The sequence below is a fragment of the Thermobia domestica genome, chromosome 1 (assembly GCF_964235325.1).
Source record: "Thermobia domestica chromosome 1, izTheDome1.hap1.1, whole genome shotgun sequence".
Classification (NCBI taxonomy): Eukaryota; Metazoa; Arthropoda; class Insecta; order Zygentoma; family Lepismatidae; genus Thermobia; species Thermobia domestica.
The window spans coordinates 250,435,598-250,460,991 of NC_137454.1; the positions used below are offsets into that span (position 1 = coordinate 250,435,598).

Below are 25,394 nucleotides of genomic sequence, written 5' to 3' on the forward strand. Positions count from 1 at the left end.
TCAGATATGCGCACATGGATCACTCGGACGAAACATTTAAAAGGGACATCATATATATATATAATCATACATTTATATGTATATATAAATCTATATTTTCTCTTTACATACATACAGACACACACACAACTGACAGAAATGCTTACACACGCACACTTATCAATTCACATATATATATATGTATCTACAAAGAATAATCCGATACTGAGTATTGTTAGTGGTTCTTTGCTCTCTAACCACGTAATTGTAGTTTTTTTAATTACATACTTTAAACTTTTAATACTCATCACGAATATATTGTACTATTAGAGAACAATACATGGAGTGTATTGATTGTGAATGTATTTACAAAGCTTCACATTTACATAATCTTTTTCCCTTTTTAATTATGTCAACCCTTGATTGAAGGAGAGCCAGCAATATTTTAGAAAGTACTGTAGCAGAAAAGTGTCACTTTTAACTTGGAGATTATCTATCTTTCACTATACTGAAATACGAGGCGCATCCGTAAAGTAACGTTACAACCACTGTAGGTGAACAAGTAATATTTTTGTGGTCAAAGATGACAATGAAGAGATCAAGAATTAAGTTAAAATGTAAGAAGAATTCAGTTCCAGCAGCAGGCACTACAATTTTACGATAGTGAGATAGAAACAGAAGATAGTATCTCAACGTAACAAGTGTTTGGACAATGGCGGCAATTACGTCGAAAAATAACCCCTGTATCACTAAATATGTTGGAATAAACATTTTGTCAAATACAAATTGTCTTGGTCGAATATCAGCCGTTGTAACCTTACTTTCTGCGCCCATCTCATATTACAATATTGACAAACATACTCAACATATCACATGATGTTATAATAAATCTATTACATTTTACATTGTTTTCCTCAAATTTTACCATGAATTTTTAAAATTCTGTAAGAATTTACTTCCAAAAAATGCCAAAATTTAGCATAAACAATGTGTGTGTCAACAGATTAATTACATCATGTGATAAAAATGTTGAATATATGCGTTTGTATTATACAATTTTGCATTGTTTTGTTACCTAAAAGAAGTACACCAGAGACTGATCCTTTTCTGCAGGAATTCTTTCCGAAGAACTGCGGAACATAAATATTGCTTTTGAAGTGTCATTTATTATGCTAGCATATATTTTAACTTTTAGTCGGAATGTGACGAAATTTATTTTTAATTATTTTTCTAGGAGTTCTATGTTCCTTGACGTGTTAAAGCTATAAATATATTGGGAGATTACTTTCATCTACTAGTAAATATCAATATGAAAAAAAAACCCTAGAATATTTAGTGTTCTTTGTTACGAAGCTGTTGAACACACTTATTAAAAATTTAAGCACAATTGGCTATAGCGCTTGTGGCCTGAGAAGGTTCTTGTGGTTTATATTTTACTCATTATATAATGTATCACGTACAGAGTGACCACGAAACAGTTTTTCATGAATAATAATCAACCGTTTGGTGTTGCATAAGTTTTTAAATGAAATGACGGATACAGCACAGCTTTGACGCTGGCTGAAACTACTATCGGCACTACCTAATAGAAAATGCCGCCTCCTCTGTGATTTTGCTATCGTGGTTAGATACTAAGGTTTTCCGTATACGTATAAGGTAAATAGTTTCAACATATAAAAATGTAGGATTTTAATTTACACTTATTAAGTAGCCACATTATTGATAATTCACTATCAAATTAAAGACAATTTTCTTAAATTTGAGACCATTCGAAGCGTACTGTCCGTAAGAGTTGCGCAATCACTTCATTGTTATGCTATTGAAACAGGTATGTATATCTATTACCATACAGAACGATTTGAGTTCTCGGTTCCCATCTTGTAACACACTGAATGTTTGCATTAATCACTGTAATCCGAATTCCAATTCTGTGCTAACTTATTATATCGTGAGCTTTCAGCAGTGTTAGCTCATGTTAACCAGTCATTTAAAAAATGAAAAATACAGAAATCACTTCCAATCTGTAAGAAAAATCTTCGAAGTCGAGTGATCCTTGGTTTCTTCAGGAATGTTTAATTGAAAATAATTATATTAGCAACAAAGAGCACTCTTTCCACTTCTCTCTCTTTCATATTAACATCTGGCCATTGCAAACTTCGCTTAATTTCGAGTAAACTGTTGTTTTAAACCAGCTTTATTTTCTGTAGAAATGTTGCTATCTACTTTGAAACTAAGATTTGGCGCAAATATATCCTACAGTTTATTAGACAATCTATAGACTATCTACATTGCATTTATTACCGTAATGGTTTACACCGGTTTAGTGTTTTCGGTGTATTTCGAAAATTACGATAGAGCAAAGATAAGATTTGGATTTCTTCAGATAAGAATCGGATTCCTGCTACACAAATATACATTGTAATTTAGTAATATATAAATATAAATCCCCTCGGTAACATATACATACACACACCCGGAAGCTCAAACAATAGTGTTTCTTTGTAATCTATATATAGATCCTTTACGCGATCCCGTCCGTACCATCTTTCAAATTGGCAGAGTTATTAAGTAGCTTTTCATACTCGAAACATGTTAATCTCGATGTACTATCAAAAATACATACCGACTGGCTTATTTGAAAGAAAGACTGTTAAAAAAAAGTTTACATATTTTAAGATACAAATTTACTTGCATGAAAGCTTGATATGCCTCCAAATCGTCAATAGTTTGATATGTAAAATCTAGCCTCGTACTGCTTTGATAATGAGGTAATTGATGGAAAAATAGAGGGGAAATAATCCGCACATCGACAAAGACAAAAAGAAGGGTGTACTCAAATGCACGCCTTGTATGAAAACACTTGGAAAGTTACGCTTTGCAGTAAGCAGTCTATATTGAAGCCAGCGGACTTGAACAATTTATATCGCGTCCGCTAGACACTATTGCTCCTAAAGAAATAAGCATCAGCTATTATCTTGGAATAACTTTTGGCAAGAAATAACAATAAAAATTCCATGGGCGTGAAAGTTCGTATTCAACAGAATTACAAATAATAATACATTGCGACAGTTGTTCCGCTCAGAGAATACGTAGTGGTGATAATACAAATGGTTGTGTGTACGTATATATCATACGTACTACTATGCTGCAAACAACCCTTCTCGATCATTTCTTGATGATCGTACGTAGAATAAAATGACATCACTTTTTCACCCTGTATATTCATCAAAATATAGGTAATCTATGACATACATATACTAGGGTGACCAGCTACAGGAATTTATCTTCCTAATTCATTCTGTTCAGTTCCAGTAACTTCAATATTTTGCTAATAAATTACGAAGGAAACAATTACTGCCAAGTCACTTGGTTACAAGAATATGTACGTACTTCCTGAACACACTCCTCTGAGCTTACTAGTTCAAAAAATTATTAAAACAACTACACTTTTTTCTTCCTTTCTCTTCCCTATTCAGGAAACAATATAAAATGTACTCAGGGGCAAGTGAGACTTACTTGTCAATTCGGCTTACAAACGGCTGGATGAAACAGTATATTGCACCACAGAAAAGGTAAGAATATTGAGGAAAGAGACCACCCTTACACTCCTTAATAAAAGACACCTAAATTAGTGTCGTTGCTATGGTTATTAAAATGTTTGTTACTTTGAAGTAACAATTTTAAGTTCCAGCAGCTTTCTAATTTTCATTCACCGCTATGTTTTACTTGGCTAGGCCGTCAGTGTACGTCTTTTAGAGAAATTACATAGCACGGACAGAAAAAAAAAACCTTTTTTCTGCATTCAACGGATTTTTTTTCTTAAAATAGTATAGAACTACCTAATTCTACTGTATGTAACTAAAAAAAGTTAACGTATTACATTATTTTAAATACAAAATACTCTAGTAATTGACTTCTACACTGAAATTATGCAGAAAAAATAATACAAAAGGCATTTATATTCTCCGTTGAATGTGCTATTTTATAAACAACTTCAGTCTTTGATTCATAACATTGTAAACTGATGTCAGTCAATTCTTTATATAGTGTCAACTATTAATCTAAAAAAGTTAGTGATATGTTTATGCTGTGTTCAATACCGCACATCCACACGGAAAATTGTCAAGGAACATCTACTCAGCTATTAATAATGAGGTCCAACGAAAGGGAAAAAGATTATGGGCATAAACATGAAGACGGTCGGGGAAAATATGAATAAGTAAACAGACTATTATTCATACAGATGTTCAGCACGCAGGTATACATTTTGACGAAGAAATACGAAATGCATTATTTTTAAACACGTGTAAAATATTTTTTGTAGAACCAAACTTGTTTTTCACATACAAATCAAGCACACTGCACATACATATAGACGTAAGCACAAGTATGTTTTCACATTTAAATAGTACAAGTTTTAACACAGTCAAGCTTGGGATGTAATTAGAACTGTCAGATCTTGATTTGTAACACTTATACAATGGAAATAATTCAAAAATAGTTTTTGTTGTTGTTGTTGTTGAGCACAGCACATATGTAAAAGAATATGGTATACATATGTAGTATGTATTATAAAATATTGCATAAATAATAAACTCTACATATTTATATATAATGTTCAGTTTCTGTGTATTTGTGAAACCACAACTAACTGGGTTAGCTCCACCATCAAAACTGCACTTTTGCCCTCTTTGGTTTCATACGTGGAGGCTCTTCTGTTCTCCACAATTATAATTTCCTTGGCAAATTGTACTCTAATCCTCTAGTGCCAGCACCTTTCTGGTTTTCAGGAGAAATATTTGCGCTCGCCTACACTGCAGACACTTGAGTTTCCTCGTCATCTGTACACAAAGAGAAAATTACAATAATGACTACAGATGAGCAAACACAAAGTACAGAAAACACAGTAAATAAAATACAATTAAAAAAAAAACTGTTAAATTGCACAAATCCTTAATTTGATTACATATATGTGTAAAAATGTCGCTATAGTCATTTTTTTTTTTTAATAACTATCTATACAGCGATCTTACACTGGTTTCGTTGTGTTTATTGGTCCCTCCTTTCTAGAAGGGAATAGTTTTTACTGACAAACTTGTGTCCAGGAAGACTTCTGGCGTACATTGATTTGTATTGCAAACATATTCTTTTACTATGGCTTCTACAAATATGTTACGCTTTATCAAGATGTTGTATTATACGTGGAAATGTATCCAAGAACACCTGTTGATATTTGAAGTTTGGTGTTTGTTATATTCCCTGTTATTACTTATGCACTTTTAGACATTTTAAGATCGGGTGACAGTTACGAAAAACTGATCTTATATTTTAGAAGAATGTTTTTATGTACTCATGAAAATAAAAGAATGTTAATCGAAATTGATGTAAAATGCACATTACTGTCGTGTGTTTTTGCAAAGTTCTACGTGAATGTACAGAACAAAAAAGGCAAGTACAATGAAAATATTACAAAGGAGTTACAAATTAGATTAAACGAAATGTTAATGTTTACTGTATTATTCTTATTTCCACTTACGAAAGGAATAATTTTGACGTAGTATAGACTTCAAGAGAACCTGAAGACAAACCAAAGAAATTATTCTCGTCCTAGTTATGCTATGCAGGCTAATGGAAAACCCTCTTAGTAATTCAATCCAGGATCTTATCAATGACGAGTGCGTTAATCGTTTTCTTCTCATGACTCTCACGCTGATGGAAGCATGTTACCCTAACAACAATGTAAACTAACTATAGTCCACAGGCAAGCGTTCTACTATTTATGGAACCACAGCAAAGCAATGAAGAGAACGTATGAACACAACACATTAATATGACAACTGATGAAGAAACCTGCACGAAGAATAGCAGCTAAATCAAGAAAATGAATAGTGAAAATCATTATAAGATAAAAATGAAATCCAAGACTTGACATGGGAAATCAAATTGAATTGTTCAGAATTTCAATTGGCATTAGGATATGAAGGTGCAAATGCTCAAGTTTACTTTATATAGTTGTAGTTGTGTGTGTCTTTCTTGTGTATGTTCTGGTTACTATTTACTCGTTACCACAGGAATACATTTTAACAAACGTATGTGCTACGTGGCACTATAAGAAACTACGGAAATTCCCTCAAGATATTATTGCCTCATAGTTTCCTGGATCGCCTATCCCGTGTGCTACTAGTATCAGGTAGCCTCGACATGTTAGAGAGAAAGACAATAATTCCATTTACTTATGTTGTGCGTCCAGGTAAATGTCACGTTGCATTTTCATTTAACGCATTGGACGCATAAAGAGTGTACAGTCCGATTAAAAAAAAAAAAAAAAATCCTTCACTTTAGATTGAGAAGATCATATTTGGAGATGTTTTTTCCTTTTACCTTTTGTTGTAAATCTGATAAAACCAATCGAGGTCCATCTCAACTTTATCGAATACGGATTGCGAACAATCTATGGGTCTCACACAGTTCATCTTCACGAGTTTTCATTCATCCGAACGACGAAGCCGAGGTGTACAAAAAGGATCCTGTGCACGTGGGTGCCATGTCGAAGGTCACTGACTACGGATCACACTTCTCACTAACATTTCCAGTCGACACATTTCCACTCGCTGAGCAACTTTCCTGTAGGAGTAAGTTTATTCTACAATTCTGATAATGAAAACATGTAGCTGATATAATCATGCACTTCATTTGCTTTCCGTTGTCACTATGTTTTCATCACAGACTGACATCAGGGACACGATTTTTTATCCACTTACTATCGCTAGCGGAAAGTAGTACTACAGACAGTCCCGAGTCACGTAAATTGGACATATTTATATTTACGTAAAAAATTTCCTATATAAAAAGTTTTTTTTTTTATCAATCGATGTTGTAAGAATACAAGATTCTGTACACTATTTGAATAATAAGTTTTTGCATTAATGAATTATTAAAGAGTGTTGTTTTTTTTTCTTTTCCTTTTTGTGTGTGTGTTTGCGACAAATCTTACGTTATGGTAAAAACTAAACTTACGTAAATTTTAACTTACGCACAAAGCCTTGGAATGATCTTTTTACATAAGTCAAGGACTGTCTACAAAAACTTCCTTAGCTTCGTCGTAGCACGTCTACTTTCGATCCTGTTCTGTGCATATTCCCCTAGTATTCATACGTCATTCCCCATAATGCCTCTGACGCCTAATATTATTCATACGTGCTTTGACACAAGTATGTTTCCTAACTCCGATATATGTATTTAGTAGTTAGTGCATTAAAAATGTAAACTAATAAAATTACCATTAAAAACATCTCTGAATTCTAAATATTTAACAGGAATATAAGTACAATATACGTACCATCTTCCTCTGGATCTGTATGGTAGTATCCGGTAACCCCTTCGTGAGAATGAGCTCTACCTAATCGTTGAAGTCGAGCCATTTGTGCTGCTACAGGATAATCTGGAGGCCGACGAGCACGTGGTGGGATTTCTCGAGGAGGGGGCGGTGGAATACCTATGGAAGGAGAAGTTTTAAAAATAAGTATTCAATATTTTCTTTTGCTTTCCTGCTTAATTTGCATGTTTATTACACAAACAGAAGCAAAGGCAGAACTATAATGAAATGGAATGGAATAGTGGGACGATATTTATCTTATTAATGTTTGATGGTAGAATATGTAACGTTTTTCGTATAATCCTACTATATGGAGAACTTCGTTTATCATATTATTAAGGGTACACAGTTCGAAAGAAATGGTTAATATATCTCGGAAGAGAATATATAGTAGGATATAATATACTGAAGAAAGATTTCTTTCCTGAACAGGGTGTCTACTAAAATTCCAAAATGAAATTTCGTGACTTTTTTTGTGATTTTTCTTTACCACACCATAAAATTTCTTAACATTTTCAAGAGTGAATTTGGGTGCTAATTAGGCCGAATTTTCATGCATGCGATAGAAGTGTGCTTTCCTTGCTATTTGGTAGGTCTAAAGCCGACCATAGACATTTTTGCTGGTGAATGTTCACGTTTTATAGAACGAAATTTTCCAGTCTGTACTTATATTTGTACAGATAAAAAAAAATCGTGACCCAAAAGCTAAATTTCTTGACTCATGACCGTTTCCTGATTTCGTGACCGATAGACACCCTGCTACATTAAGATTATCCACTCATGACATTAACGGATTAAAAGCACTCATGAGCGCCAATGAAGGATGGCAGAGTAGAGTTCGAGCCCTTTTTCTAAGTCGTACATATTTTACATTCGTAGATTAGGTCTTAGTTAAGAATGGTGCATGATTTTCTATTGCTAATCTCAACTCTCTATCAACTCTCTATCCCTCTGAATCCTAATACGTGAGTGCCCTTCATTACACTTTTTTTCGTTAACATTTTCTTCGTTATATTTTATAGTTTAGAAGACAAAGACAAAAAAAAAAGTTCGAAAGAGTAGCATAAAGATGCCCATGTAGTATTAATTAATACGATGACTACTGGTAGCATGATACAAATAAATAAATTTATGAAACTGTCTTAAAACGTGTTGCAAGTTCTTCTAGAGGTCAATTCTTTAAGTTGGAAAGCCATTTACTAGAATCATGGGAGTCGAATATCAATCCAACATTTATTTTCTGTAGTTTCTAAACTGGAATTTGCATGCCTCGTGATGATGGGTGAAGTCCATGTACCGTTACTAATTTAGTCTACTTACACACGATGTTATTTCGCTAAATTATGTATTGATATTACCGCGTAAGTAATGGTGGTATTTACACTTTCCGAGAGCAAAGTAAGTTATCACAAATAATGTGTGTCTTAAAATTTATACATACGTACAAAATTGCATTCATGCTACGTATCTTAATAAAGCAATAAAGCCCTTACAAGCATGCAGTGCTACTAACAGAACAGCTTCATTCAGTATTATTTCGTAACTATTTCCTACACTCATTCTAATCTCATCTATACAATTCTGATAGCAATTACACGGTAAACACTAGAAGGGTAACAAATGTTTTAGTATAGTGGAACTATATACTCCTAAAATACTTAAGTTAATCTCTGTTCAGGCGCACAGTGGCTCAGTGGTAGACCGCTCACCTCTAGTGCAATAGACACTTTGTTCGATCTCACGCTAAGCGGATACTTTTGTATTCGTGGGTTTTATCGGAATCTTTCATTTCCTTCCACTCTCTTTATCCCACTAATTCTTACAGCATCAATCACTCCCATTATCATGTTTATTTTAGTCGAACAATACAACTGTGGACATGGAACTTTTCATCTTATTTCCAGCTTATGACCAATCTCTATAATTCACTTCGCTCGTACGGTGAAAAACCCTAAGAAATACGCAAATTTTAAATAATGAAGATCAATGGCGGCCGGTGGATTGCGGTTTCGGGTGTTGCAGCACGAATGATCGAAGACAGAAGATAACTTTAGATGCAAATGCTATGTGACATGTGAAATTAAATAAAATTCAGTTTTTAAAAAATAAAAAAATGCACAATATTTAATCCGATTAATCACTTTATTTAATTTGTAAGTTCATTCTTCTCTCTTTGATTGGAACAAATCTGCCCAATACATGCTGGTTGAACTCTAGTATTCTTATTGTCAGGTCTTCTTCGATGGAAAGCATAACCAATGGTGATAACCTTTCTTGGGACATTCAATTTCTTGAAAGTGTCAATTCTTTTTGATGTGAAAAAAAAAATCTTTTGCTGACGCCATAGGTACAGTTAATATTAATTTCAGAAGCTTTGTACATTCACTAAATATTTTTTCTAGATTATTGCGAATTCATTCATTCTAGCAAACTCAGTCCCTGAGAGTGATCCGAATTCCTCTTCAGTGTAGACTGACGAGAGTTCGTAGCAGAGATTACTGTTATAAAAAATCTAAATTGAACACGCTTTATTCACAATTTATCTATCTAGTGCATACAACATTACTGCCATAAGGTGTCGTGTAAATTTAAACTTTTTTTTTTTTCGAACACACTTCTGAATTGCACTTTGCTTGTTTTGTCTAAACCTTAATTGCAAGTTTTTCCTCAGTTGAAAGCTGGGCTTTTTTTTTTTTTTTTTTGGTAAGTTATTTACAGAAGTTATGGTATGCAAGTCATTAGGAATTTGTAGGCTATGTACAGATACACTTAAAAAAAATTATAATTTCTTGTTCGTAGCACTCATCATCACCTTCAAATCCCTTCGAACACAGAGTTTTCCCGTAATTCCCATTGATATTTCGAATTAATATATTTCTTTTGTCTCGTGGCATTTGTTTCTCTTGTTTCATAACGAAATCTCAGTAAGCAAAATCTAAGGTTATTCATATTTTGTGATGAACTAGGAAGATGACTAATAAATAGAACCAAGTATAGTTCTATAAAAAATATTGAATTTAATTCCATTTGCTCTTCGAGTTAGACGTACTACCCGAAATACCGTGTTTACTCGCGTAACAGTCGCACCTTAAAAGTCTTCACTACAGCGAAATTAAACTGCAGCTAATTTTAGAGTTTTTTTGTAATATCTTCAAAACAAATACAAATATTCGAAAAGCAGAAACGTAGTGAACTAGTTAATACGATTTTGCATGTGATACCCTTATCACAACTAATCTATCTGCTTTCGATTTGCAACTGTAGATAGATTTTGCATTTTTGCGGGTTCTGTAAATAGCGACATACCAAAAGGAGATAGGTGAATTGTGGTAAAGGTATCACATGCAAAATCGTATTGTCTAGTTCACTGCGTTTCTGCTTTCCGAATATTTTTATTTGTTTTGAAGATATTACAGTAAAAACTAAAATTAGCGGTAGTTTAATTTTGCTGTAGTGAAGACCCTTAAGTTTGAAGTAAGAAAACATTCGCCAAAAAATTTCCCCGCATAAAAGTCGCAGTCTACGGGATTTTTGCCTTTATGAACGAGACTTTCTTTGAAATCGCTTGTCCTGCGCGAGTCTGAGCAAAAGAATTTTTCGTGTTGACTGATATGTAACATCGTGCCCCATCTGTCAACAGAGATTAGGCAACCTACTTCCACCCTCCCGCGAATCAGTAAGTTACGAGTTTAATTTTTCAAAAGTTTTAATATTTTACCGTATGTAGGCTATATTTTAATTTTATGTTGACACAATCCTGTATGTATCAAAATTCGAAATTGTTTTGATCATAACGATAACTGAATGGCAGCTTTCCTCGTGTAACAGTTGCAATTGAATTTTCGCATTAAAAAAATGGTACAAAAAGTGCGACTATTACGCGAGTAAACACGGTATATAAGGAATCACACCAGCTAAAATTTCCGCAACTAGACCTGTTTCTCAAAACAGCCAAAACATATAAATAAGAAAATTGAAACTTGGACACTTAGGAAACTTACAGCGTCCTAGAACGTAGAATAGGGTAAAATTTCCATAAGTAAAATGGGGGGAGGAATGATTATATATATATGATATGATATGATATGATAATGATCAAGGCTCTAAACACCAGATTCAAAACTTTCCGTAGCGCTTTTCAGGCTTTAGGATAGTGTGAGGGCATGAATTTTATTGATTATCTCGAGACACATATTTGTAACAAAGTGGCAGACTTGAATAATGTCTGGAAGAAATAATTCTCGTTCTCGACTATTAACTATCCGAACAGGTTTAAAGCTTCACAAGAACGATCTTGTTTTGCTGACCTTCTAGTATTACTGAATCTACACGTGGTCGATAGCAACACTAATTATCGTTACTTTACTATATAACAATACAACAAAAAACGAGAGGTACATTATCAATCTAACCTCATAGTATACCCAATACTGTAATAATTTGTATCTTCGCTCACTGATTAGGATAACCCTCCTGCTACTTGTTTCAACAGAGTTTCAGCGAGGTTTACAATGTTCATAAAAAAGAACTTCTATTTAATTAAATACTAAATGAGATACCTGAGAGTCCACAAACTACTGAACTTGTACAAACAAAAGTATTTACCCATTCATATACAAAAACTATCTACATAATCTTCTGGAGAAACAAACCACATGTGACACACAAAATTAAAGACAACTAAATTAAATATGACCTTCAGTTTGTGGTTGTTACTACCTTGAACTTTTCCAGTATTGGCCGGTCTTATTAGTTTTACATATGTACATTTCTTATAATTGACGCAAATGTATAATTCTTAAAACAAATTAGTACAAACATGAAAAATTTGTATAGCACTATTTTTTATAATACAAATTATGATTTTTTAAAGCAGTTTAGTAGAAAGAAGCGGCAACCACAAATTATCGGCCATATTTAATTTAGCAAGTCTTTTTTTTTTAATTTTATGTATGCAAAATATATAATTATTATGTTTGTACAAATTCATTTTTTGTGGACTGATATGTATCTTTTTTAAAAATATTTCAGAAGATTTTTTTATTGAATTTTATCAAAATGTTGTGTAAGATATCAGGGCTACCGAAATCAATGCAACGAGTAAAGAACAAGCTACTACAATACTGAAAACACATTTAGGTTATTATTAATAATTAAAAATGTTCCCTTACGTACAATATCTAATAAATAACAAATTAAAGATATAACATTTGTGCCCATAATATTGATTCTACTAACATATATACACACTAGAATCCATACAGCTAGCTTTTATTTATTTATTTTTAGTTTTTAAAGCAAACTCAAGCAACAAAAACCAGCTTATTCACTTTCTATTATAATAATGCTGTCGTTAAGACATCGAAAATCACTACAAGTTAACAGGAAATGACTGACCGACTAAAAATAACTCCTTAAAAATACCATTCAAAAATTGAACAAGACCTACGCATTTACGGAGTTGTATAGTATGTAAATGCTAAAACAGCCCGCTCAAAGAAATTTATTTTCTTTTTAGTTTCCCAATTTAGTGTAATGGATGAAGTTCTAACTTAACTGAGTTAGAATAACGCTGGCATTAATTTAAGACATGACAAACAAAGAAATTACATATGGACTGAAACCACCTGAAAATTTTGATACGCATCTCTAAATACTGGTTTTTGTTATTGTAAATTATGGTAAAACGTTTATTGTATGTACAGATGACTCAAGAAAGTGAACACTTCCTGAATACTATACTTTTTGGGTGAATCTTATTGAGTGTTTTGAGCCACTAGCGTTCTCGGTAACATTATGCATAGCAATCATATAGTACTTGAAGTTACATTAAGAACAACAATTGCAGTTGTTCATTTCAAAGTTAATGGCATAACCATTTGTATCAGGAAGTACTCGCATACTTTCTGAAGCCAATTTGTGAATTTATTTCACTATATATATTTCTACAAGGGTTTATCTACATGTGCACGTAGTGTTCACCAAATTGCACTTTTGAAGCAGGTCCTACTACAACATCAACTATGAACTACTCACCATGGGTAGGGATTGGAGGCAGCACTGGCACAGCATTTTGTAGAAAAGGTAGCCTTGTTCGATGCATAGGGGGAGATTGAGCTACTGCAAACAAACAAACGGGAGGGAACCTTTAGATATTTCCCATATCCCATTTACAGCATGCAAATATTCCCCCATTCAAATATATATATATACACACACATAATCAACAGCGCACAAATACATTATTATAAACATATATACACCACAAGTACACACGCTTAAAATACACAGAGTACATTTCATGCAAACCATGCAATTCTGAAAAAAATCACATGTATGTTTGCACACTGCGTAGAACAATTGGGGGTTCACTCTTCCATATAAAAATGCAGTACGTAATATGCTGTACAAGGAGCATCAAAGCTTTTTATTCATGCTAAAGCGTTTATACTAAGATATAATCAATGAAAAATGAAAAAAATATATATACGCTGCTTAGAGTTGGAACCAAATGACTACGAAAATTTTTACTCAAAATAAATTGTATACTAAGTCATCTTAAGAAAAAAAAATCTCCAAGCTAATATTCAAGATCATATTAGCTTACTATGAAAGGTAAAAAATTACTTTTTTGTAAATAATATAGTATTAATATAAAACCTTGTTTGTATTTAGAACTATGATTAAACTTGCCTATGGTAGCCACAGCACATGTCACATTTGAATTCTTCAACTTAATTAGTTACCTGCCATTTGTAAATATGCACATCTGTTACTACACTCGAGAAAGTCATAGTATGCTCGATTAATTCGATCAAATCAATCTTGTCACAAATAAATATGATAAAAACTTCCTACTAATATATGTTCGAAGTGTCATTATGAACTGTCAAGTGAAAGTGAAAAACTGTTTTCTGAATGTGTGCTCTGATTTATTTTTTGAAGACTGCACAATTAAGGAGAAACTGCATTTCCTTAAGGAAAATCTACATTTCCTTACTTTCACATTGTTTCTTCCACAACAATCATCTAGCACATTATCACTACTGTTTCTGCATTTTTATTTCCTAGGGACTAGAAATCTTTCACATTATAGCGGAGAAACGTCTGAGTGTTTTGATTTCCTTTACATTTCAGAGCTAAATTTTAAACAAATTTCTTTAATAGCTTATTTTGACACTGATTGACAAATGCATTAACTGATTAAGTTTGTACAAAATGCAGTACTGCGCAATTAGTGACATTCTACTGAATTCATGTATGTTGCTTGCAAATATTGTATGTGAATATTTGTTTGTAGTTATTTAATTCTTATGCTGAAAATTTTGTCCGTTGCATGCTGCTATGGTGTTACTGATAGTTCTTTAAATTAAACTTTTCACACACAAACTGCTCTTCTTAATAATTGAAAAGAGTGGTATATAAATGTAGCTTCCAGTTTCAGTCATGCAAAAGTAAGTGGTTGTTGAAGTATATTAAGTCATCCTAAATAGTAATAAGCACTACTGAAAAATTTCAAGAAAACTAAGAGGACTGGGGGAAAAGAACGTTCATAAAAACTGCTGCATTTTCTCTTCAGTAGTCATATTTTAGAATATTTAGTTGTATTACCATTGAGTTTAAGTGTTATGTTCTCGGATGAGGTGTCCGCATTTTTTTTTTTCTTTCTTTGACGTTTACTACAAACGCACATTTTATTATTCAGTAGATAAGTGCTGTTCATGAACAATATCAAAGACCCACAACTAAAGGGGAAGCACATCAAAAATCAAGGGAATAACCCCTCCCAACAAAACCTTAGTAACCATTTTCAGTGAGTGGATGTGATGAGTTCATAATATTACGTTTAAAACTGTTATCAATTGTAGGAATATGTCAAAGGATACTGTAACTAAGTTCGTGAGTTATACCAAAACGAAAGTGCTCAATGTGCGACGAAACTTGAAAAGAAACAACAAATCTGGTAGTGCACGAACATCATTCACAACGCGTAATACACGCTAGCAAAGCCCTAACAAAAATTACACACTGCACTAAACGTACAACAACAGAAGCAAAAAGAAAGAAAAAAAGACAGTTGGGACCCGGGGGGATGGGCAACATAGCACCAATAGCAGTAATGTCTGTAAAAATATAAACCGGCAGTTTGATTTAGTTTAAAGTAATATATATATTGTCCATAAATTGCAGCAGTACTAGTACTAATAACACATCTTTATATTACTATTAAAATTCACGTATGACTTAAATCTAAATAATTTCTCATGGAACATAAAAGTATCCTTAAGAAATGCAGGCAAGACACATTTGTTTCGGTGTTACTGGGATGTTTTGCATTTTTGAAAATATAGTTCCTTGATAGTAACGTGTTAAATGACTGCTGTGTGGTAAATATTCATTGTAGAAAAGCTATCGTGATTACTACAAATGATCTTGCAAAATCATACAAGCAATCCATTACACAATCATGTTACGTTATTTCAGTTCATGTTTAACAATGCATATACGTTTCCCGAATATCATTCTGAATAGAACTTGCAAGTTATCCAAATTAAACTAGCTTATCAGCAATAATTGTATGGCTAAAATTGTTAAGATTTAGTTAGGGATATAGGCATTCCATGCAATTTCGAAATTTAAACGATCTGACTTCATCGAAAATTTTCTTCTTTGATTCAACCATTTATACTTCAACAGGTTAATCTGAAAGGTTTCTTCTCCCACTCAGAACAATTTAAGTAAAACTGTCAAACTGAGCTGTTTTCTGTTCAATATCGTATAGTATCTTTAATATGCATGTTATGGAGATCTCGGATAGTTTCTCAAAATGAACACAAGGGGTAAATTAAATTAACATTAATAAGACAACGGTTAACTCTGATTTAATCCACAGTGGAAGGAAAGAAATGTTATACGTATTTTAATCTAAACAATACTAATATAGGTTATGGCGCATATAATTAAACTAGGTATACAACAATTGCAAATTTGAAGCAAAGTGATCGACTTTTATTGATTATTTATAGATTTTTTGTGTGCATCAATTGTTTTCGTGAATGAACACGACATGCAAATAGTTGAATTTGGCATAATGGCATAATGCCATTAGCGAAAAGCATAATGGCTTTGAAAAAGTGTGTTTGTAGAACAAAACGAAAAGAACTTCGCCCTATTTCTAATGCTAAAAATTATATTTTCCATTGTTTACAATGAGAATTCACGCGCCAAATGCTTTTCCAAAGTCAAGTTTATGGGCATGGCATCTCAAATATTCAGTTATTTGGTGATTATTCCTCAATGGTATGTCCGGTCGGGACATGCGACCCCTTACAACATTCAGCGCTATATCTCGAATCACCATGTCAAATTTGGTTCAGATCGGCTCAGACATCTCGGAGGAGAATCCGGATAAACAAATGCCTAAGTCAAGTAAAGAGAAGCTTCGCTCCAATTACAGGATATGGACGACTTAAATGTTTAAAGAAAACCAATCTTTGGGACAACAGGGATTTTGCTTCCTTCAGCTGCATGTGCCGAACACTTCATAAAGCAAGAAGTTTTTTTTCTCTCTCTCTTTAGTATAATCTTTTCATAAACAATTTAACGAATGAGAACTCTGACTTACACGCAGAGACAGAACTGTCATATACCTACATTCACGTAAGGAAAACGTGAAGTTTCTCCATGAACATTGAAATCACTGGAGCAAATTAAATGTATGTTTATATTTGAAGAGTTTTTTCTCCTTTGACGATGTGCCTCAGTCATTACTCCTTACTACACTTTTATTAACGTCTCTGAGTATTTATTTTCTATAAATATTCAACTTTTGACACCAGAGATTCAAATAAAATACTGCAATTTAGCTTTGAAATTACCGGTTGTTGTCACATATTACACAATCTTTCCATTAAGAGTACATGCGTACGATGCTATTTATTCCAAACGATAAACTTTTTCCCTTTCTTCCTATAACATCTTACCCAATTTCTCTTCGATTTAATTTTTTTGTTCCGAAACTAACCGTACTAACGGGGAATCTGTCAAATTATTTGGGAGAAATTACTGAATATTAGCCATAATTCTTTGATAGTGATTTGTTTGCTAAATTACGTCTGAAAAATCCACACAAGCATAAAAATATTTCGTGATGTGCAAGAATATTGTAAAATACACCCTACTAAATGATCATTTACATGCATCAGAAACAATACGTAAATTATTTTTCGTCATAGTGTTGTCTTGAATAGCTTCCTAAGAAAATAAATCACTTATATAGTTTATTGTTAAAAGGAAGTTGATTGGTATTGGAGAATTTTTAGTATTTTACACATTTACAAAACACCAATATTTTACATATTGTATAAAAACCTGATAGTCTATATTCTTGAATTAAAGAATTTTCTCATACATTACGTTATCCAATGGAAATGAGACATATTTTTAAAAAATACAGAAATATTTGACTGTACAAACTATGTTTCTATTACGTGATACAAAATAGATCCCAGAGGATAAGCATAAAGTTTAAGAAAAACAGGTGAGAAAACAGAGAAAGAACTTCCACCGAGTTCCCAACGCAAATGATTGTAATCCATCACCTACCCTGCATCACTGTGTAGCGTCGATGCTGCACTGGGGGAGAGTTTGCAGACCCTACTCCCACTTCGACCGAACTGTTGGAATGTGAATCCAGCTGAGTTGAATGACCTGAGTCTGTCTCGTAGTTGGCATGAGGATAAGACCCAACACTACTGCTGTCACTTGAGGTCACTGAACCTACAGGAAAAGGTGGCTTTGGAGTCGGGTCAACGTTCTAACAGTGTACATTCATGGAAGCACAGTGCTCTTTTATTTATTTTGCAATATTATCTATCTATATATATATATTTTGGAGTATATTATATCTATGAAAATTTCATTAAGATACTACGGGTACTACAATACAAGCAACAGTTTTGATTTTTTTAAAAAAAGGAAAAGAAAAAAAATAAAATTAAATAAACAACAAACTATTTTCTATTCCTACAGGAAATTTCTATTAATTTATACTGGAATTAAACAAATAAAAGAAAATTTACTACTGTTCAAACAATTCGTAACAAAAACTTGTAACAATTACTTCTGATATTATAATAAATTCATGGACATTTTGTCGACAAATATAAAGGAGATGAAACTTTTATTGCACCAGTACTAAAAGAAAAAAAAAAAGTTTGTTCTATTCCCACAATCTACTAAAACAGGTAAACGTTTTCAGAAAATTTTCCACAATAGTAAAATATGTTATTTGATCACAATAAGATTTTGACTCTAATTGAAATATTTCCCACACAAATTTATCACGTTATGATTATGAGTTAACAAGGAACGTATCTATTTTAAAAAATCTAAGTATTTTATCATTGTAAGGTTTCTTCTTTTATATTATATAAACATTTTATTTCTACGGCTATCTTTGGAAAAGGTGAAGAGATGGTGGGCATTAAAATTGAACAAAAAATTTAACCCAAATTTCATATGAATCAAGACGAAGTCATCCAATTATGCCAGCCTTAGTGTATAGAATAAAAACAATACACTATGGAACTACTAGAAATTTTTCCTTGTTATCTTAATTATAATTTTCTGATATAAATAAGCACCACAGAAAATACACATAACAGTAACTTTCTTTTCTCTCCACCGTTAACAAGTTATTTTGACAATTATGTACTAGCACTTTCTGCTACTACTGGAGTCAAAAGAAAGAATATCGTAAAACCGTGTTCAGTTAGACTGCAGAAGGGTTCTTCAGTAAAGAAGTTAACAGAGGTAACAAATTCTTAGTAATTATGCATTTTAAGATTTTGTAAGTAGTTTTATCTTCCGAAATTGCACCCAACTGCAATTTTCATGTATTAAACGAGGAATGATATTGACAGTTTTCTGTAAACAATCTAAAAATTAAACATTTCTTCCATTCACCGAATCTGAGATTAGTTTCAAAAAAGAAAGAAAATACGTACTAAAATATGACAAGATCTATAAATATTCGTTGCAAATATTTCCAATAACATTTTTAAAAAATTAAAAACTGATATTTTTAAAATTCTAAAAATCTATTCAATGAATATGTCTTAATATGTAAAACTTCATATTGGAATAAATGACTTTTTTTCCTGAAAACTTGGTTCTCCTTTTAACATTAATCTAAAGTGAATGTCTATCTTGTCAGCACGAAAAATTGTATCTAGTTTAACATCCAAGTAATTCCTAGTATAGACTTTTCTTTGAGGAATCTTAACACTGCTTATCCCATATTTTGAGAAACCATTATCTTGCGATGTACACCAATGTCTTTTTCTGTACGATACCTTTACTTTTTCTTCTTTCTCTCTCTCTCTCTTTTTTTTTTTTATATATATATATAAACCAATTATCTCATGAAAATTATAATATTTGAAGGATAACGTGCGTACACAATCTTGTGCAGCTGAATACTGTATCATTCAAAACAAATTTTGATACAAAAAATCTTTTGTATGTGCACAGGTGATTCAAATATCAAGATATCTTTGCGCGAGATTATACTAAATTATGTTCATTAAATACTTTTCTGTCAAATCATATCTTCAACATTCGGATAATTCAACCTTAATAGTAAGTAAGGAAGGAAAGAAAGAAATAAAATAAAATAAAATAAAATACTTAAAAGTAGCAGCGTTCACACATATTGGAAATATACGTAGCATAGAACTCAGAGCTATGATATGAAACGTAAGGAACATAGAGCTGACAGCAGGACTCGTTTTCGCGCTAAGAAGTCAAATATACTTGATGGCTTTTCACTCAGTGAATTGTATTGCTCAAATTATCTACTAACAAGTTCATTGTATTGCTCAAATTATGTACTAACAAGTTATCTTGCAACTCACTTCATGCAATGGATTAAGAATTGCATGCTATAACGTTATGATGATTTAAAAAAAAATCCAAATAATATTCGTTCGTAGTTTCTTTTTGTGGATATAATTTTAGACTTTAAAAAAAAAAGGAACTGAGGAACTAACCAACATGCTAAAGAAAGCTATATACACATTCCAAAAACCAGCATCATGCTTAATGATGTGCCTAATTTATGTGAAATAACTATTTATTGTGCAAGTGCAGCATACAGTTAAATACTATTACTAAAATTCTCTTATTCTACAAATTTCATTAATGTTCTTAATTACTTTAAGTCTGATTAGTATTTCGACTTTATTTCACATAGCGCGTGGTTCAGGTTCGACTCCTGATTGATGTACACTGAACGGAGTTGATCGGAGCCCAATTAACGATGCGCCTTGGACTCACAAACATTGCTTCTGCATAGGATGTGAAATAAATGAACATTTTAGATTAATCACTTCACCCATTCTCAGCAGAAAATGTATGATATACTCGTTTTGAAGCTTATGATATCTAGCCTAGTAATTAGTATGAACAAAAATATAAACGTAATTTTGCTCTTACTAAAATGTTCTGAGTAATTATCCAATGGTAACTGACCAAATCTTACGACAGGATATAGACAGACATACTTTTGAGACTAGTATTTTAGATTTAAGTTTAAAAAAAAAAAAAAAAAAAAAAAAAAAAAAAAAAAAAAAAAAAAAAAAAAAAAAAAAACGACTATTATTAAGAAAAAGCTAATCAAATCTGAAACAACTATTGTGTATAAACTTCACTTAAGTTATCATATACTCTACATTTGGAACTATTAGTTAAATATTTGGACAGTAAACTTTACTATTACGCGAAACTTCCTTGCTACATGGAGAGTAAACGTCCGTCAGAAGATTTTTGTAAATGTTTTACATCTAGCATATATCTATTTTCAATTATGAATGCATGAGCGATCTGAAAATCGACTGAATCACTTTTAACATATATTCTGTTCAGTGAAACCGTTGGCATTCACACCTCTGCAGAATATGTTTCAAGAGGAAATTCATTGTTTTCTCAATAAATTTTACTGCTAGCAATTTATGTCTTTCAGACATCAACAATATTCTTGGTTGATTCTTTAAGATTGTAAGTTATTTTATAAATCAGCACAGAAAAAAATAACTGGATCCTACTGATTACATGTGGATATTTACGCACATAAGTATCTACTACGTATGGTATTCACTGTTTGAACAAATAGAACGTCGAAACGCATAGTACGATCAGTGCTAGGAGATCCAATAATGTGCAAATGAGTACATGATTGCTTTATACAAGTGACTAGATGTAAGTCCAAGTCAATATCTATACCTAATTAATCTAAAAGTAAGGAATTAATTACGATAAATTGATTAATTGATCCCAATATTGTAATTAATTTCTAAAATATCTTTAAAATAATATTCCAAAATTAAATACTTCGTACTCTTTTTTTGAGAACGTATGCTAAACGTACTAATGTGCTACAGAAAACATCCACTCTATTAGCGAATATGTTTTGACAGATCACGTTAAATATCTGTTATTTATTATACAAATTGTTAAAAACTTGTATAATAATATTGTCTTGTTAAAAAGAAATAAATAATACGGAGAAGGGAGATACGACTATTCTCCTGACAAAGCAGTGACTGTTATGAATTACTATTTATGATGTAGAGAATGTCAATATTATGTTTGAACTACAGTTTGTGTAAAATAACTTCTTTCAGAAGTACTGTCCCTGTGATTTGACAGTCTATTTAATGTATCAATTATGTATAGCCATGTGTAAAAATATGAATTCATCTAAGTAATTTATTTGAGGGGAAAAAAAGGAGTATAATGGCGAATTTTAGTACAGACTGCTGTTAGCATGTACTAGATAAATAGTCTACGGTAGATATATAATACAGAAAGTATATAATTCTTTTATACTAAGTATGTACCTTAGAGCATTTATCAGTGGTAATACGGAGTGGTTGCAAGCTAAATCAATCCTACTCAAATTTGAAATTTTACGCTGGAAGCAACCTCTAAGGACATAGAATTCTTTAAAAACTTGTTAAAAAAAAAAAAAAAAAAATGTAAATTCCTAAACGCACAGGGTACAAGATGAGTTCTTTCTTGTACAGAAAGATGTATTCAAAGAGTTGTCTTTACGTCGAAATTAGAGAAAATCGATTATGTACAGACATCAACATTAACTGGAGACTGCAACTGTAAAATCTTGTGACTGATACGTACCTGAGGTTAAGGTTTTGCGTAGTGGAAGATTACTCAAACTTGTGACACTACTGCTCTCCGCGTTGAGGTCCACTGGCATAGTAGGCGTGTCCGAATGAGAGCGTTCGTGGTTAGACCGACCATGCTCACGACCTCGTCTATGAGAACTTGGTGACGGTGACGGCGATAAAGTATGAGGCAGACCATGAGACTGATGTCGCGGCTGGTGAGGCTTTGTCTTCGGTTCACTAAGAGACAAGATCTTTCGTACTGACTGTGGTGATGCCGCACCTAAAGTAGAGAAAGAGCATTTTTTTTTTCTTAAGTCGCGAATGCTTAAATCAATCGTGATACAAATTTAAACGCTTCAGTGGGAAAGAAAACTACTTTGATTTGTTTTCTAAGTATCTATAAATGTATTACTCCGCTGTTCAGTCAAATTTCCGCATTGATATTTTGAGTATGAGCATCGTTACCATTATCAATGACTTATTAAAAAACACGCAACAGGCACAATAGTAACTGCACCATAGCACTAAAACTAAGCTCCATTGGACAAGGTCGCAAAGAGCTTTGTTTCACAACTACAAAAGGATGCGTCACAAATATTACTAACATTTCATTACATGCTATGCTGACACTGCTTTATTTACCACGAACGGAATAGTGGCATTTGAAAGACAGATGATGATGATTAAAAAAAAAAAAATTATGGCTTGAAAATACTTTCAGTTTCCACTCTAACATAAGCTGCAACAGCATAGAGAGGCTGGCCATCGCACTATGGAACTGGGAACAAAAATGACCAAGTTCTTCATGAAGTGCTTAATATGACAATGACTTTTGGTAAACTATTTTTTTTTAATATCCCAAAAGGTATTATTTACTGTCTTTTTATTTTTTTTATTTTTATTTTATTTTTTTTTTTTTTACACTGTCTTTTAAATCCCACTTTTCCATTTTTGGTAAATGAAATGTGTCAGTTTATTAACCAATCTTACAATAGAAGCCTACGTCGAGTTGTTTTGAACAAGATCAATCTCAGAATGAAAAAAAAAAAAAGGATACGTATGGCAATTTCAAAACAAGCAGTGACATAAACCAAAGTAAAAATCTTATCACGTAACAGCATATTTTTTTGAAGCGAATAAGAAAGAAGCTTCTACTTTTATTTACTACGAAGAATCATATTTATTTAATTATATGTATGATACATAGATTTATCAGCATAGGAGGTAATAGTTCTTTTGACAAGAAGAGATCATAGAATGCTAAAAGAGGAAGAATCTAAAGAAGAAATCACAAAGCATTACTATCAACAACAAGATTTTAAGATGTTAATTCCTAACTGTAAGTACGATACGCTAACCAATATTTGATCTATTCCCGTAACAGCTGTTCAAACAATTTCTATTCAGAGTAACAGAATAACCGTACCTAATTCAAATGCTTCATTTAAAAAGAGAAAAAGTTAAAAATATACAAAATGTGTGCGGTAATTTCGTCCAGAAGCAGTGTGCATTACCATGTTATAACAGTTATATTCCTATCTTCTTTTTACCAAGTTATCTACATAATCTAATTATGGAAGTATACTGACCAAGACAACTGCAAACTAGAAAAGGAGTAAATTGTTTGGAGTAAACGGAATTGAACGCTCATATTGCATTGGAAAGGATCGTTTGCAAAAGCAAAAATAGTAAGATCAACTTATGTAGAAACGTACAACTAAGCACAGCTAACCTTTGCTTTTGCGAATTTTCATTTGCAGTGAGATGTATGCACCTTCCTGGGCTTTGGGACGAGTCTGCTTTGGCTTGTTACCCCCTTTTGGTATGCCTTGCACATGTTGATCTATAGTTTCAAAATATACAAAACAAAAAACAATCATTGCCTCACATCTTTGTGTATTAAACTGATTCTGTATGTATTAGCAGGCCTTCTTTTCTTTCTATATACATGCTGTTGGCCAACAAGCGTTTTGCAATCCTATACTCTGAAGCAAATACGGAAGCAATATGATCTAATTTCTTTGTATTATGCTTACAGAAGTGAAGATTCCTAACTTCATAACATGTTGTAATCAAATATTCGTAGCGTGAAACTATTCTTCATTAACGCATTTGATCAATATTTAGGAGCATTATACGTGCTTGATTAAAATCAATTCTATAACTGATAGAGTTGGATTTATGACATCCGTTAGAATTTGCAGAAGATTCTCAAAATTTAGAAATATATGTAAGTGATTTAGAATTACAAAATTTTTGATTTGACAAAATGAGAATTGGATATTTCTACATTCCAAGATTAATTAATCAAACTAATACAAGAAATCAAGGGCTACTGACAAATACATACGTAAATATATGCAGAAACAGATTTTTTGAGAACTTTTTAACAATTAATTTATTAATAGAAGATTAATGTACTGAAATTTCCCCACTTCAATGAGTGCACCATTAAAATATTATTTTTAAATGAAACTAAGTCATAGTGAGATAGAGAGAAAGTGACGACTGTTTCCTGAACATGCCATAGTAACAAGTTTTGCACACACCATGGACTAAGGGAAGTAACTACTCAACAAATTAGACTACGTTAGTAAAAGCTCCAGGTTTTGTGCTTGCTCTAAAACTACGAAGACATTCTTTATAGAAGAAATATCAGGATGAAATGAGGAATGAAGTAAGAGGGTACCTACAAGATATAAATTCACGAAATGTACTAGATAATGATAACTAAAAAATCAATACTCTTAATATTTTCCCCAACTTTTGCAGACTTCGCCTAAGCAAACCCGTCAGTTCTGAGCAAAGTTTGTCGAAGTCGGATTAAATATAAGTAGCAAGAACCTCACAGT

The 25,394-nt window shown here is 32.4% G+C and overlaps 1 protein-coding gene across 10 annotated transcripts in view; it reads right to left on the reverse strand.

Moving 5' to 3' along the window:
• Window positions 1-250: 250 nt before the first annotated feature.
• The window catches only part of PDZ-GEF (PDZ domain-containing guanine nucleotide exchange factor), an 835,430-nt gene continuing 810,286 nt past the window's right edge, over window positions 251-25,394 (reverse strand). For 6 of the 10 annotated variants that reach the window (XM_081771896.1, XM_081771905.1, XM_081771953.1 and 3 more), the window contains 6 exons: window positions 24,275-24,385; window positions 22,553-22,822; window positions 17,960-18,133; window positions 13,391-13,474; window positions 7,319-7,474; window positions 251-4,820 (listed from right to left, as the gene is read on the reverse strand). In XM_081771896.1, the coding sequence (XP_081628022.1) occupies window positions 4,789-4,820; window positions 7,319-7,474; window positions 13,391-13,474; window positions 17,960-18,133; window positions 22,553-22,822; window positions 24,275-24,385 (827 nt within the window). In that variant the 3' untranslated portion in view covers window positions 251-4,788. The remainder of the gene's footprint in view (window positions 4,821-7,318; window positions 7,475-13,390; window positions 13,475-17,959; window positions 18,134-22,552; window positions 22,823-24,274; window positions 24,386-25,394) is intronic. The other 4 variants (XM_081771890.1, XM_081771914.1, XM_081771923.1 and 1 more) reach the window with 4 other exon arrangements.